The following is a 17353-nucleotide window of genomic DNA, read 5'->3' as shown; positions in this document are numbered from 1 at the left end:
GGCTTGGGGCGCTAAGATTTCCGCTTAAATAATTCAAAATTTGTCGAAATGACAAATTACCCAACGTTTGCTGCCTGCATGTGTTTCATTAATTTAACGCTGTCGCACACACACGTACACACACGCACACAGCGAGCCACTTATATACGTATACGCACACACGTGCGAGGCGCAAAAGCTTTGGCATTTCATTTTCATAAATTTGGCCAGCCACAGCAACAAATGACAACGCCAAACTCAATCAATTTGCGTGCGTGTGTGTGTGTGTGTGAATGAGTGCGTATACGTGATTCGGTTGGGCGTAGCGAACGTACTGAGGCTCGTTCCCAAAAATTTATGCTTATTAAAAAATCAACAGTGCGCAGTGAAAAGTCAACTTCAGCATCCTTAAATCAGTCCTTGCTGCTGGCCCTAAACTGAAATCATAAATATTTATTTTCGATTATAAAGAAATTTCTACAAAATTTAGTCCATTTTATTATGTAATATATACAAAGATATTTAAATATTAAAATCAAGTTGAAGGCGAAACTGCATATAAAAAATGATAAGAATTTAGAGATTCTTTCAATTTAAGTGTGCGTACGTGATAGCTGCATTTGTAAAGCAAAATGAATTTGATATTTAAAGAGCAACTGTCAACAGCTTGGCACACATAAATGATTGCAAGTCTTGGTCAATATATGACGCATACGACAAGTGTGCCAGCACCAGCTCTAAATGAACTACATAGAGACAGCAGTGCATGTTGCACCAACAGCAGCAAATATGACAGCAACATCTACTAATACAGAGCTTTAGCCGGCGGTCGCTGCTGCTGCTGCTGGTGCAGTTACTGCTCTGCTTGTATTCCGACGATTTAGCTGATTTATGTTGATTTGTGAGCGAGAAGTGCCAGAGCTGCTTGCGTGCTGCCATACCCAGCAGCAGCAAATATGGTTAGAGGGGCTTAGGCAGCCAGCAGAGGCCCAAAACGTTTGCGAAACAGTAGCGTGAGCTTAATGCCAACAATAACAAGGACTTACCAACAGCTACAGTTACATACAGCAGCAGCAGCAACTACTCACTCACACCCTTTTCCCTCGCTCTCGCTCTCTTTCTCCCACACTCACTCTCTCCTTTCGCTCAGTCCACTGAGAGCTGAAGCGTGCAGCTGTCGGCCCGGTTTAGACTTCGTGTCTGGTGCTTCGGCTTCGTGTTCTGTGTTTCGGCTTTTTGTTTTCTGTTACGCTTCGTCGGCTCGGCAGTCGCGCCCAGCTTCGTGCTCCACACAAAACACTGTGCCAGTCGGTCCTACACGAAGAGTGCTGCCAGCCTGCTGCTGCTTCTTCTTCTAACTTCTGTTGTGTGCTGAGCGCGTCGACGCTGACGCCGACGCCGACGCTAGCGCTGCTGCTGCTGCTGCTGCTGCCTCTGCTGCTGCCCGAGTCACAAGTCCGAGTCCGTGTCCGTGTCGAGTTGAGTGCAGACGTTGTGTCCTCGTGAACGCTGTGTGCAAAAAAAGCAAAAGAAAAAAGAAACAAGAAAAGAAAAGAAAATAGTTCAAAGCGAGCCATAGATACATTTTCCACTACTTCTCTGGTATGGCCAACGGCAAACACTGTTTAAACAAAAGCAAAATTAATGCCAAATTCCGCACAATTCGACGCACATAAATTCGATAATTTTGGATTACAACAAATATATATATATGTATATAATATAAACTGTGCTTCAATCTGGCGCTGGGCGAAAAAGAGGCGTAGCTGCAAAAATCGAAGCCAACTTTATGCATATTTCTTGGTGTAGAGAGCGCGTCGTGCGTTTGTGTGTGTGTGTGTGTTCGTGTGTAAGAGCTAAGCACAGCAAATGTGTGTTAAGAAATTGAATATATATATATAAATGTATAGTATAATATATATTTTTGGTTTAAATTTAGCGTAGCCTTTTTTTGAGGAACTAATTAAAAATGTAAAAAAAATAGCCAACCAACTTTTGAGCGTGTATGCTTGACGTACACACACATACGCGCACACACACGCACAACCCTAAATAAATAATAAAAAATGTAGGCAAAAAAGGAGTCTGCTGCAGCGCGCGTGTATCTGACGGTGTGCGTACGTGTGTGTGTGTATGTATACGTTTATTTGCATGTGTTGGTTACACTCCGCATAAGTTAGGAGCATCGCACCGCGACGTCTTCGTGCCGCCTTGACGCTTAAGTTCTGTCAGCCTCCCTAACTTGGCTTTGTTTTATACGCAAGCTAAATTGTTGTTGGCTTGGCCGCTCGTTGATTAGCCTGATGCGGCAGCCGGCCCGCATATGCTTTTAATTGCCAAAGCCGTGCAGACCCACATATCAAACAACACACACCCACAGCCAGTTGGTGAGCTGTGATAAAGGAGCTCGCTTGTGCTAATGATACAGGCCTCTAAGCTTAATGGCTTAAAGTCTTAGCCAGCACCTATATATATACATATATATAGATATAACATCTCTGTGTACAGGGATATTTTTGAAAGTCTTTGGCGAAAACTTAACTGCAAAAGCTGTCTATAAAATCTGATTAAGTAATTTGCAAGTTGGCCATCATCAAATATGCGAGTGGGGCACAGAAAGTTGTTGGCTGTTTGGGGCCATGCATACTAAAGCACCTCGTTTTGTAGGTCATCAAATATGTAAAACTCATTAATAAACTCTCAGACAAAGGCCATAGGCTCAGCACGCAGTTTCAATGGCAGCTTACACACACACACACACACACGCGCACATATTCATAACTGAAACTTAATTAATATGAGCTAAAGTCTTATCAGGCATAATACAGTGCAGCGCGTATGTTCATGTACGTGTGTGAGTCTTGTGTGTGTGCTTATGTAATTTATTTGGCAAGGCAAAAGGCTTAGCTCCTCGCATGCCTTTTTAACAAGTTGAAACAACAGGCAAAACAGCCATGGCAACAATACAACACACGCTACACACACACACATACACACACACACTCGCAGTCGCGTACAAAACAACAATATTTTAGCGTCTGGCACAAATTTCAAATGCTGTGCCACAAAATGCAATCAAAGCAAACGGCGAAGGCAAAAATTTTTGGAAAGCAAAAACCACACACACGCAATCATACACACGCACGCACACACACACACACACAAAACCAATTAACGAGATATGTGCGAAATTATAAAAGGCAAAAAAAATGCAGGCAAAACATAATACAATGAGGAGGCGCCGGAAGAAGCCAAAGCGGCATACAAATCAAATGCGCTTACAAAAAAAAATAAAGCTAAAATTAAAGAAGAAAACACACACACAGCAATACAAAGCCCCTACACACACACACACACATGCAGCTGGCTGGTGGCAGGAGCCAAGTAGCAAGCATTTATGCTAAACAGAGTGTAACTGCCGGGGTTGCCTGTTTGCCAGTGACATTTCTGCAAAAAGCCAAGTCCAAAAGGGAACAAAAACATGGCCCAAAGCACAGTCAAACAGACAGACAGACAGACAGACAGACAAGCAGCGAGAGATGCAGAGCGGCAGAGACAGAGGCTGAGTGTGAGCTGAAGCGTTCGCCTTTGCAGACTTAGCATACTTACAGGCGCGCGCTCACGCTCTCTTCGCTCTTTAGCTCTCTCTGTGGCAGGCTCAAGCTATTTTTGGCCCACACGCTGTCTCTCTCTCTGCATGTTGGCTTAGCTGCGCGCTCTCTCGGCCAACTGGCACTAACCAACTGTCAACGGGTCTGGCCCGATTGCCAACGCGGCCAAACGCCATTCAAACGCGCAGCTGAGAAAATGTAACGGACGCAAGCAGCCAGCAAAAATATAAATAGTATATATATATATATGTTTATATATATGTTTTACACATACAATTATATATATATGTACAATATATATATATATCTACGGAAGACGAAAGCTGAACAAGCAGAAGAAGTGGCAAAAACCAAACAAAATTACAAGTATACAAAAGAGCTAGCTAGTGTGTGTGTGTGCTTGTGTGCGTGTGTGCGTGTGTATGCGTGTATGTGTGTCAGTATTCCTGTGCGTTATTGTGTGTCTGTGTGTCAGTATACTAATACGCATGCATAGATTGAATGCTAAATTTGCAAGGCTTTAGAAATTTGAAATGGAAAGCAAACTAAGAGCGCCAGCTAGACAGATATTTATATATATATACATATTTATATATATTGTGAATTGAAAACTACTATACAAAAAAATCAAATATTCAAAACTATACAAAATTTGTTAAGAAAACAATGCTAAATTTGAGAAGTGCAGACAAAAAGTGCCTCAAAAATAAAATTATTCTAAACCGAATTACTTTTGGACTCAAATTGGAATATATAATCAATTTATTTACATAAGAAAAATGAATAAAAAATAAAAAAAATTAATATGAAAATATAAGTCCGTAATAAAAATAACTTTTAGAGTAAAATTTATATAAAAATCATAAAATTCAAAAATAAAAAGAAATACGATCAATACATTCAAAGAAAACACTTAAAATAAATTATATTCAAGCTCTAATAATAATTATCAAATAAAATAATAAATTAAAAATATATATTAATTTATATATATATACAGAAATATATATATATATTTATTTTTTATCCTCTAATTATTATCAGCTTTTTAGTATCATTTATTTTGCTTTACATAGTAAGAAATAAAATAATATAACGAAAAACAAATAATAAAATTGAAAAAAAATCAGAAATAACATATTTTATAAAAAATAATAAAAATAGATATTTAAATAATAATAAATAATTCCTACTACCTAATAAAATACACCTACCTGAATTAAATTTAAAAAAATATGGCAACTTTCTAAAACAAGATTTTTTCAAACGCAAACTAAAATCACAAAAAAAAATATTTTACAAATTTTTCAGTGTTTATTGATAAATAAAAACTTAAAATAAAAAACAATAACGAAAAACAGGACCCACACAACATAATTGGAAACAGAAACCGTAGTAAAAATGTCAAAAGTTAAAGCTAAAGGCAAATTAAATAAACGAACAATTCCCAAGCCCAAACACTTAAAATGAGACGATTCAACTGCCGCAACAACAACAGCAACAACGACAGCAGCAGCAGCAACAACAACAATAACAACAACAGCAACAGCAATAAAGAGAAGAGGCGCAGCTTAAAGGTCGAGGACAATAAAGGTGCAGTGCAAACATAGCAATAAGCAGGACATTTAACAAAAAACATAAAAGGCTATGGAATGGAGCATCAATTTGGGTGACGAACTGAAAGAGCGACAAAGCGACAGAAATAAAATGAACAGCCTACTGAGCTAGAGCCGAGAGATAAACGCAGCCACAGCAGCACAACGGATGAGAGAGCGAGCAGAGCGAGCGAGGGCTAACACGAGGCAATTGGCAATTGATGTGGCCGCGGACAACTGGGCAACGGAACAGAGCGACAACAAACGAGGCGCAGCTGCAGCAGCATCAACGGGCAAACGCTGGAACAGCAGTGTCTCATGCCAGTCGTCTGCACACGCCCAGTGCAGTTGAACTCGAATCGATCTCCGATTCGGTGCTGCTCTGTCAGCTATTGATGCTATTCGTTCTGGCATTGTTCTGGTTGAGCTACGCCTGGCCAGCGCGCAGTCAAACGATATCGCATTGGCAGCGCATGCATTGAGACAACTAAAACATATACACACACAGCCACACTCCAGCACACACACACACATACTTACTCATGCACTGATGTACTGACTGAATGCCTCGCTGCCTAAACAAAAAAAAAAAACAAAAGCAAACAACTAAATCACTGACTGAGAGACAGGAAATAAGAATTGGATAAGCAAGAAGCTACACAACTGAACGAAGAAGCAGAGATCATTACTTAACTAATTACTGCAACTGTAACTGTAAAACATTAACTAAAACTTACTTTATACCAATAACAACAAACAAACACATAAAAAATACATTTTTAATGCCACGCTAAAGCAACCAAAAAAAAAACAAAAACGAGAAGATTTTTAACTAAGCAATAATACGCACCCTCGAACAAAACCTTCCAAGTCGAAACAGAACCCTTTTGACTTTTGCCACGCACCACAACAACTACAACAACAACAACAAATTGCACCACCATGAGTGTTTCAGCAATGGATAAATTAACTAAACTAACGCCCCGCACCCGGACGCCCCTGCTAACAATATGGCTGGCCATAAACATGGCGCTAATCGTACAGGAGACGGGCCCCAAACGGAGCACCACAGTGCAATCTGCGTAAGTTTTTATTGATTGATTAATTGATTGACTAACTGCAGTAGATTTAAGATTTGCGTACAGGAATAGTCATCCTTGCCAAGAATATGTTTGCTTAAAGAAGCTCTTTTAAGTAGATATGATTGATTGGATGATTGACTAAATAAAATTTTAGATTTAGCCGAATTAAATGGCCCCACAAATAAAGGCAGCTTTATATACGTTTGATTGATTGAATGATTGCTTGACTTAGTAGATATGTGCAATTTATTGCTTGATTGACACAATAAATACTGAGCTATAGTAAAAGAAAACTTTCCTAAAAAGTATAAATATCCAAATGCTTAAAGAAGCTTAAATATGCCAGTAAAAAGGCTTACTAAATGAATGACTGATTGACTGAAAATACCTCTGTTTTAGCAATTATACTACGACAAAAAAAAGGGTTTAGCTAATGAGTTTGATTGATTAATTAATTGATTGACTAAGCTGTGCTAACAAACTTACATATATATTGAAATGATTGATTGATTGATATACTAATGAATAAAAAATATATAGAATAAATTAATTGATTGATTGATTGATGTCCATGGCTGCAACACTCCTTAAATAATAATACATTTACTTAGCAGCCAAGCATAAATTTTGATTGAAACGATTATTTGATTGATTGGTTTCCATATTTAAGATAAAATTTATATTACAAAATTATGAATCTTCAGAGAAATATGAGAGCTAATCTAGTTGATGTTGAAAACTTATAGATATATGCAGTAAGAGAGATATATTGAAGTACCCAGTAATATATATTTTTTATTTATTCACTCAACCTTTTCGTAATTGATTGCAGAATAAATTATAAAAAGCATTTAAGTTCAATATTTTAATAACAATAAATTTTATAGCTGCGACATTTTGCTGCAATGCCCAACTGCAGCAAGTGCTTTGTGTGTCTGTGTGTGTGCCTCAGTGGAGTCATAGTTCATGCTAATTTATGATTATACAAATATAGTTGACTGCGGAAAGTGTGGCAGAGTGCGCTGGGTCTGAAAAATGTACAGCGTGGCTAATTAGGCGCAATGACAGCTTGTTTTCGACCAGGTCAACAGTAAATGTTACAGTAAATACTGCTACAGTGAGGAGCCGTTTTTTTTTCGAAATAAATGTTAGCAATTTATTAAGCTCGCATTTGCATGCGGCCCAAGGGCTATTAAAAAGCGACGCAGGCTGAAAAATGACAACCGGCAGGCGCAGCGCTTGTAATTACCAACAGAGCAGGCGTTGGCGAGGGGCGAGGCCAAAGCGCCACATACCCCTTACACAGTAGAGCGAAAGGTAGTTTGTTTGGCTTTCGAAAGGTGCATGCGACATATTTGATTAGCGGGCTAAAAGAAATGTCCACAATTGTGGCATTTGGCAATGTTTTGCTTTTCCTCTTCGGGTTAACGTTCATTAGGCCATATTTACGTGCAGTGGAAACAGAGTGTGAGCTGAACAGGTAGGGCTGACACACACAACATTTGCATAAGCCGCCCAAAGCAGGCAATTCAAGTAAATCAAATGGTTGGGCCAAAAGTCTCCGAGGCGACTGCCACTAACTAGAACTGAGACATACAAATGCACGTTTATGGGCTTAGCCGATCGCGTGTAGGGCCTATAGCTGGGCTGGGGAGGAGCAGGAGCAGGAGCAGTCGCAGTAGCAGTAGCAGTAGCAGAAGAGATGGGGCGCAAATATCGTGGAAATGTGGCAAGTGGCACGATTTTAAGCACAGTTGGCTGCTTATTTGGGCCAGGCGGCATTGGAGTTGACTTTACGCCACTTTTTCATGCAACATTGCACGGCCAACACACAGCTAGCTATGCAGCACAGCAAATGACAGCCTTGCACACACACACAGACTAAGTTGCCGCCAAGAAAGGTTAAAGGCCAAAGCAACACAACGACACAATTTGTGCTCGCACAAAAAAATAAGAAGGAAAAAAGTGCGACGCCTGCTGCTGCTGCTGCTGCTGCTGCTGCTGCTGCTGCTCACTTTAGACCCAACAACTTCCTGCCTGGCTGGAGACTGGACACGGCGGGCACTAGCTGCTGCTCCTGCCACCGCCCGCTGTGCCCTGTTGTGCGCCACTTGCCACACAAGTGCGCACTTCACTTGGAATTTATTGATGGCAGATAATACCGAAGTGCCAGCGACAAAGCAACACCGCCCAACTGACGACAGCAGCAGCAGCAGCAGCAGCAATGTATATTGGTTGTGTGTGTGTGTGGCAAGCTGCATCGTTCAGCAAAATGAAAGGAGAATGTTTTGATTAAGCTTGACCGACTAGCAGATGCGCTAAACAACAGATGTGAGCAGCTGTTTAGCGTAATCAAGGCTTATTAAGCGAGAGTATTCTGAAAAAGATTTGACCTAATGGAAAAAAAGATATCTGCTGCTCTCTCTATACATCTAATCTCTGTATGTCTGATTAAAGTAAATATTTCAAATTTCTTGTCCATGGCTCTTAGAGTTGTTTAGTTAAGCCAAATTTTGAATGATGAAGAAATGAAGCATGTGCAAAATAAAACGCATTGAAAAGAGCAAGCGATGACAAGTTTCTAATAGGATTCTCCACAATGACTAGCTTCAATAAGGAATACGGACGACTTCAATGAAAATGCAAATTTCATATAGATTCATTTTCATGGAAGTGCCACATTCGCTGACTTGAGCTTAATATCCTATGCAAGTGTATTAGATAGAAAAAATATCCAGCCCGAGACGCTGTCAGCAGCTGCGACAACAGCTCGCCGTCGAGTGCCATTGAGCGTAAATTGTTGTTCCTTCACATTTTGAGGATGATTGAGAATATCCACAAAGGGTCTGAGCCACACACAGTGGATAGAGCGGCAGCCACTGGGTCGCAGTTCGGCCAGCCTTTGCCATTTTCAATGCGCTTTTCAAATATTTAATAAAGCCCAGACACGGCAGCATTTGCCCCAGCCGTTTCACTCTTCAAATGTATCTCGTAATGCAATTCGCTCAGCAACATTTTTGCTTTACTTCTTCATATATTTGCTAGCCTTAGCCTGGTTGTTAGTTTCTCCCTATGTGTGTGTGCTGTCTGTTGATGTTCATTTTGAAAATGTCAAGGACTTGCCAGAGTAATGCAATTTTTTATGCATTTCCCTCACTTTTAGCTGTCGAATCAATTGAATTTGAAATTTGATTTTATCAAAGCACAACTTAATGCGCTGCTTAAGCAATAAGGTACTCTATAAGTGAAATCGAAAGAGTGTGGATAATATAATAGAATATATACGAATATATTCAAGTAGGTATTTCTATACACAGTAGCTATATCTATTTGAATAAATTCTTTTATATTATATATCCTATACGTGAATAGGAAAATAATAAAAACTTATAAAATATTAAAAGCATTAAACAATTAATTAAACCTTTTTATATAATTTTATATTTTCTTTTAGTAATAAATTAAAAGTTTTAATTAAATTAAAAAATTTAAATAATCATCAATTTATTTTTTAACAATAAAAATTGAAAATTTAAAAAATAAAATTTAAATTTAAATAAGTATGTTCTTATAATTTTATATTAATAAAAGAAAATTTAATTTTTCAATAAAAAATCATAATATTTATAAAAAACTGATTTACAAAAGTTTATTGAATTACTGTTATAGAAAAAGATTAATTATGTATAATAATAAATACCAAAAGCTAGTCTAAATTCCTTTATGTAACCTTAATTATTTTGTTTCAATTGTTACTTTAATTACGAGCATATTTCCGCTGTCTCAAATATGTTTTTGTGTTCAACGCAATGAGGTTGTCACACCCACATAAAAATCTAGCTGCTTTGCTGTCGGCTTGTGTTAGTATGTGTGTGCGTGGGCGTGGTCAGCTGCTAACATGTTTATCCGGCCATTTTTCCTGTGCTCTCATTCTCCAAGCATCAGCTTAAGCTTGTGAAATATGTTTATTTTTAGGAAACGTCAGGCATCAAGTTATCACTTTATTAAAAAACGCTTAGTCACATGTTGGGCTTCACAATTGCCGCGTAAAAGTCCCGAGTCACACACCCACACACACGCACACAGACACACGGAGAAAGTCATTTTACTGCGTAAAATAAAGGCCTTTGCCAAGTTGTGCTTATCTTGAAGCTGGCAATGCCAGCTAGACTTTTGTCTGACATGGGTGTCCCGGATTTGGAGAGCGACAAAAACAGAGTGAGCCAGAGAGGGAGAGAGAGAATAAGAGAATAAGATGAGTGGTTGGCAGGGAAGCTACCAGCTCTTGCTGAGTGGCAGCAAGATAATGTTTTGCTAGCTGCTTTTATTTTCTTTTTTTTCGCATTTCCGTTTTGTTTTAACATAACACTTGAATTTATGCAATGGCGCGTGTCCAACGCAGCGTATACGTAATGGCCCAACGCTAAAAGTGCCACTAAAAACGACAACGGCAACGGCAACAATCACAACAACAGCCGCAACAAACAATAACAAAGATATTTCTTACATTTTCATTTGCTGCCGAGCAACATAAGTTACGCAGGGGCGTTGCCACACACACACACACACACTCACACGCACACAGACACAGAGACAGCATTCAATGTGAACAGCAACGCTACAGATAAGACAACAAAACAACTGTGGCCAGCGATAATATGGCGGATGGTGTTGGCATAACACTTGGCGACACGTTTTGGGCTTGGACCTAGCGCGCGCTGCTGCGCATGACATTCTATTGTTGTTGTTGTTGTGGTTGCTGCTGCTGTGGCTGTTACAACTTTTATTGTGCGGCTGCTGCTTGAAACTTGTGCAAGCCACTTTGCAATTTTGTGTGTTACTGAAAGCAGCAGCGCAAAAAGCATTGCCTACTTATGCGCGCATTTATGGCATGCAGCCTGCACAATGGGCCAAACAAGCACTTTTTGTGCCAAAAAATATATAGCTAGAAATTGAAGTGAAGTTTTAAAACTTTTAAGTAACATTTTCTGAGGCAAGCTGAATCAAATTTGCCATTTTGAATTAGTTTTAAGAAACTTTCAGTATAAGAAGTGGCAATTAGAACTTTCTGTTACTTCTATTAGTATTTCCATTAATATTATATGCACTCGCCTCATATATTAAGCATCATAAACATATTTATGCAGCAGTAAATATAAAGTTTTATTAGTCTATGCACTTTCAGCAATTGCTATAGGAAGAATTTTCATAAACATAATAAAAATACACTTTATGAGCTCAGCCACGCCTTCTGCTGCTACTTGCATTTTAATCATATTATTATAATCTAAGCTCATATTTTCCAGGGTATTAATGTACTGCAACTTGAAATTGACGCATAGAATAATTAAATAATAATTAAAAAAAAACTCGTTTGTTTAGAGTTTTCAGCTGAAACAGCATATTTTTATTTTATGTTTGTTAATGCCCAGTAATAACCAAATTGCGTTTAATTAATTATTTTGGTATTGCAAAATTCATATTTAATCATACTCAATACTCAATGTACATGCAAACGTTAAGTGTCTGTAAACTTAATGCTTCAAGTGATTATTTTGTATACCCTGTAGCTTTGGGTATGCACATTTTTGACAGTTTCTGTTTAGAAAATTGCTTAAGAACTATAAAATAAATTAAGTTTAAGTATTTAAAAACATGTTTTCTCATATATTAATGGCTTATGCTGAATATTATATACCCTGTAATTTAAAAAAAAATAATTTAGACAGTTCATTTAAAACAATATTTTATATAAAAATATATTAACTACATTTGAAGACCGCAAATGCCTTAATTATTAACTACAGGGTGTCAGCTAGTCGTTCATTTGCTAAAAAACTCACAATGCCTTACAGTAAGATAACAAACAGTCAATTCAACTTGTGTGCTTGCTATATGTCTCAATAGGCAAATATTTGGACGCTGCTTGAATATTTTCGAGTGCACTCAATAGCAAGTAACCCACAGAGATACACACACTCACACACACACAGACGAGCACACACGTATTTGCATATGTATATACACACATGTCTCTCTGTGTGTGTGTTTGTATTGTGGCGGCTGTCCTCGCGCAGCTGCATAAATAAGTTGATAAAATGTGGCATTATAATTAGTTCAGCTCATTTGCATATGACGTATACGACATGCTGTACTGCCGGCCACGCCCCAATACTGTTTGCATAGCAATTGCCAGCGCGCAGTGCTGTCAGATTAAACATTTCTGATGGCATTTTTTTGCTGCTGTCTTCTTTATGCTTGGCGCGGGTACAAATATTGTAATAAGCGCCATAACAAATATTGCGCATACGCAGCGGTGTACGCGCCTACGAAGTGCTGCCATCTTAAACTCAAATCAAATAGCAATCAAAACTTTTTCATTATCCAAAAGGCAAAACCTCATATCAACTGTTGGCAGCCCATCAACGGAAACAACAACAACGACTACAAGTGTAGCAGCTAGGAGCTTGCCTCTTTTATTGTACTCAGATATGTCTATGTGTGTATATATATGTGTGTGTATATTTATAAATAGGCTGCCATTTTTTTTTGCGGCGGCGGCTTTTGCCTTAATGCGTATACATAAAAGAGACTCATAGAGAAAGAGAGAGGGACAGAGGGTTTGAGCGAGGGTGCGAGCGAGAGCGACAGTCCCCAACAGAGAGCGTGTGAGATGGGAGAGGCTTGCCTTGATTACAGCTTACAGCTGGTTGCTAAATTAAAAGCAATTCAGCTCTAACAATAATTGAATCAAAATTTATATGAAAATTTTGAAAATGTGACAAAAGGAGAAGCAACAAAATTCTGTTGAACTGCGCGCGCGCACAAAGCAGCTCATATTGGGTGTTTATTTGCAGGCGTAACTTTTATTAAATTGTGATTTCACTCACGCACACACAAGAGCAGCATACAGAAACGCACACACACACGCACACACATACGTACACTCAAGCAAGACAGTTAAAATGCCAACAAACGCGCTTTAATAGCACAGTTTAGCGCAGAATAGACGCAAATAAACACAGTCATGCCAGGGACTTGCCATAAATAATACACACAAGCACACATACATGTATATACACAGCACATACATGCTTATGCACTCACATAAATAAATATATATAATATATATATATTTATATATGTACAAGTTTATGTGGCCCGTTTGACTGTTTGACTTTGCGTGGGTGTGTGCATTTGGTACCAAATAAAGTAAATGTAGCACAAAAGCACACACACACACACACACTTACATTTGTACATGTAAACACTCACATGAAGGCACACACAGACACACACATGTACCTGCAGCAGCCTTTTCCATTTCATCCGTTTTTATACCCTGTAGCCATAAAATGTCTAGCAAGGCAAGGTCTTAATAAAGTTGTATAAATGTTGATGACAGCCAAGAGCTGGCAGCTAGCAGCCTATAGAACAAATAACATGTACATAATACATACATGTTATATGTCCCAATTTATATATCCTTTGCAATATGCTTAAACAAATATAGAAAATTTGTTTATGTGGAGCACTTTTGTAATGAACTGGATATGTGTGTTACGTGCGGGATATATGCGAGATTAAAATATAAACAAATTAAAAGAGAGAACTAAAGTGAAAGCTTGATCTAATAAGTATATATATATATATATATATAAATAGATATATATATATATAAGATACAAAACATAGATATAATTGAGTCTAAGTTAATAAATCATATTGAAACTTTTTTTCTATATTTTTTTATATTAACTTTTTAAACAGAGACATATTTTCTTCCCAGAGAGAGAGACTCTCTCTGGCTCCATCTCTCTTTTTCTCCGTTTCTGCCTTTACCTTTTCCCTGACTCTATGTTTACTTTAACAGTAAGAGGCATTGAGTTACATATAATGTTTAATATTTATTTCTGATAACTTCATATATTATTCTCTATATAACACAAAGATTCTACTCCACACATATATAATATTAAATATGTTTCGTCTTCTTCTCATTTCATATAGTACTGGCGGCGGCAGCATGTTGGGTGATGTAAACATATCCGCTATACTCGACTCCTTTAGTGTTAGTTACGACAAAAGAGTAAGACCCAATTATGGTGGTAAGTACGAGTTGCTATACAATAGATAAACATCTTAATATATAAAGAACAACTAGATAAACACACTATAATATATAGGCTAAACGCGACGTGAATGCGAGGGGGCACCAACTCTAAATATCAACAACAATCATATCTATAATGTAGCAAGGCCGTTGCCAAATCATATATACTATGTTTTCTTTAACTGACTAGTGTTATATATATATATTCCATATAAAACCTATATATATCTTGATATATATATATAATCCTGCCGTGTTTCAGGACCTCCTGTCGAAGTCGGAGTCACCATGTATGTGCTATCAATCAGCTCGCTCTCAGAAGTGAAAATGGTACAAACTATATGAAACTTTGTACCTTAAACAAATTTTTTTGTATCGTTAAGCGCTCTCTCTCTCTATATATATAAATCTCTGTCTCTCTCTCTCTCTAACTCGCTCGCATAATCTCTGTCTCTGTTGTTAAAATTTTTTCTTTTCTCTTGTTTTTTTTTATTGTTCGATTTCACTTTACTTTAGTATTTGGATTCTCAATAAAACACGGCTTCAGTTATATAACAACACACACACACATATATATATATATAAATATATATTAAGAAACACTTGTTTTTGTTTTTGAAACACGAATTTGTAGTACAATTTGTATAAAAGTAATTATTTTGTTTGTGTTTCCTTCTGGCTTTGATGATCAGTTTTTTAGCTCTTCTGTTTCCTTCAATTATGATTTAGCTTATCTTGGTTTGAACTTCTCGTAGGTTTCTCGCCAGTTAGTGCTGACTCCTCTTAGGTTCAAACTTTTCTTACAATAGGTACCCAAAGTGAGGCAATATAACCAAAGAACTGATTGATCTTGATCTTGATCTTGTGTTTTTTTATGGAACTAACCACAAAACTAAACTTAAGATTGGCAATGCTTTTTTTTCTAATACGACTCTCACGCTTTTATTTAGTGTGATAAAATTTGTGGAAACGAGATTCACTCTCACTCTCTGTCTCTCTCACTCTCTGTGTCAATTTTGTTCTGTAATTGGTTACGAGCACAAGTAAACGAGCTTTCCTTACCCTAATTACCCTAATTAATCCAATCACACAACAATCTAGAGCTTCATCCAACACTCACAATTCCAAGAAAAATATTAAAATCAACTTGCGTTCACCATTTCATTGTGGATTTTCTGTTCGTCTATTTCTAATTCTTGATTTTTAATGAGCTCTCTGTCTCCCACCCACACACACCCACACACACAACAACACACATACGCATATCATGCAAAGCTTTAAGATACAAATTCTCTTAACTTGCAGCTGCCAACAATTCTGAACCATTCAAAGCTTTTTCAAATGGTGTGTTTAACCGCTTTCACAGCAAACAAAAAAATATAGATTAATATTAAAAAACAAAATTATTTTTTTCTGTTACGCTAGAAATTATAGAGCTTTAATAGAGCTGTGCAAAAAAACTACTTAGAAAAAAACTCGAATAGTTGATTTGGTTTTCATTCGGCGCGTGCAACAAGACAAAAGCAAAACCCCAAGCACAATTAAAAAAAAAAAAAAACAAATAAATAAAACAACTGGAGAACGCGCACAACTGTACTTTATATATTTAATTTTGCCTATAATAAATTACAAAAAAAAATAAATATATATAGAGATAATTATGTTAAGACGTTGACTGTACGGGCTAAAAGTCTGCAGCCTATCCGCTGATTCATGGTGTGTGTGTAAGAATTAAGCAATAACTTTTTAGTTACACTAACTACAACAACTACTACAACAACAAACAACAATAAAACGACAACAACAACGACAAACACATAAATAGAAAAAAGAAAATACCTCAATCGTCAATGTGTGTGTGTATATGTTGCAGGTCCCCCTGTGGAGGTCGGCGTCACAATGTATGTGCTCAGTATCAGTTCGGTTTCGGAAGTTCTCATGGTACATACCAACCAAATATATTAAAAAAACATCATTTCCAACAACAAAAACAAATATATAAAAAAAATGAGAAAATCAATTTTCTGTTTTTTACAAAATCAAAAAATAAATTCATATAACTTCTTAATTTAACTCTCAACTAAAACAACTCTGTACCCCTTATCTCTCTCTCTCTCTCTCTCTCTCTCTCTCTGTCATACTCTCCTACTCTCTATCTCTCTCTGTCCACTTTGCCTTTACTCTCGCTTAACACACATTTTGTGTCCACAATTTATTCATATTTAATTTCGCTTGATTTTGATATTATACTTTGAACTCATTTTTCATTTTGAAACATTGAATTCAAATTGCAAATTTCCAAATGCATATATATTCATTATACAAAAATATATAAACATTATTTTAAATATATATATAAACATATATTCTAAAAAAAAACAAAATTTTTAACAATTAAATGTTGTGTTCATAATTGTTTTTTGCAATGCCAATCAATTTTGTCCTTGAGCCAAAATAAAGTACAACATTAAAACTCGTTAAACAATTTATAGTTTTCAACTGAACATTTCTGAGGCATTCGAAAAAGGCAAACAAGAAAAAATTAAATCTCAGCTTTTATAAATAAATTTTCACATTTTTCTACGCTTAAAATTTGAAATTAAATCTTCAAAAGGTTTTTTTGTTTTATTTTGAACATAATTCGCTCGTCTCTCTATCTGATACATATATATATATATATTTTGTTACTGCATCCCACATTATTGGATCGTCTTCATTAATTTTCTATCCAAATGCTTTAGATTACAAAATTTTTCCATTAATCGTACTTTATTATGGCCAAAGGCAAACGATAATCACAGCAGTCCCCACAGACGAAAGGCTGCGCGCATGCGTTTTTGTTAAAACAAAAAATATATATATAAAAAATATGAATGAATATGGATCATGTACGTCATATAGCATACTCGTACAATATATATATATATATTTATATTAAAGCTCAATGTCATATGTGATATACATATATATATA

At 36.8% G+C, this 17353-nt stretch overlaps 1 protein-coding gene across 4 annotated transcripts in view; it reads left to right on the top strand.

Annotated features, from left to right (window-relative positions):
- The first annotated feature begins 1452 nt into the window (after positions 1–1452).
- The window catches only part of LOC111600520 (gamma-aminobutyric acid receptor subunit beta), a 34210-nt gene continuing 18309 nt past the window's right edge, over positions 1453–17353 (top strand). For all 4 annotated transcript variants that reach the window (XM_023316654.2, XM_023316653.2, XM_023316652.2 and 1 more), the window contains exons 1-4: positions 1453–1581; positions 4902–6267; positions 14278–14375; positions 14643–14710. In XM_023316654.2, coding sequence (XP_023172422.1) covers positions 6128–6267; positions 14278–14375; positions 14643–14710 — 306 coding nt within the window. In that variant the 5' untranslated portion in view covers positions 1453–1581; positions 4902–6127. The remainder of the gene's footprint in view (positions 1582–4901; positions 6268–14277; positions 14376–14642; positions 14711–17353) is intronic.

Source organism: Drosophila hydei, unplaced genomic scaffold (genome assembly GCF_003285905.1).
Source record: "Drosophila hydei strain 15085-1641.00,03,60 unplaced genomic scaffold, DhydRS2 tig00000283-arrow-arrow-pilon, whole genome shotgun sequence".
NCBI lineage: Eukaryota > Metazoa > Arthropoda > Insecta > Diptera > Drosophilidae > Drosophila > Drosophila hydei.
Note: the sequence above shows the minus strand (reverse complement) of the source record. Positions and strands in the feature narration are given on the sequence as shown.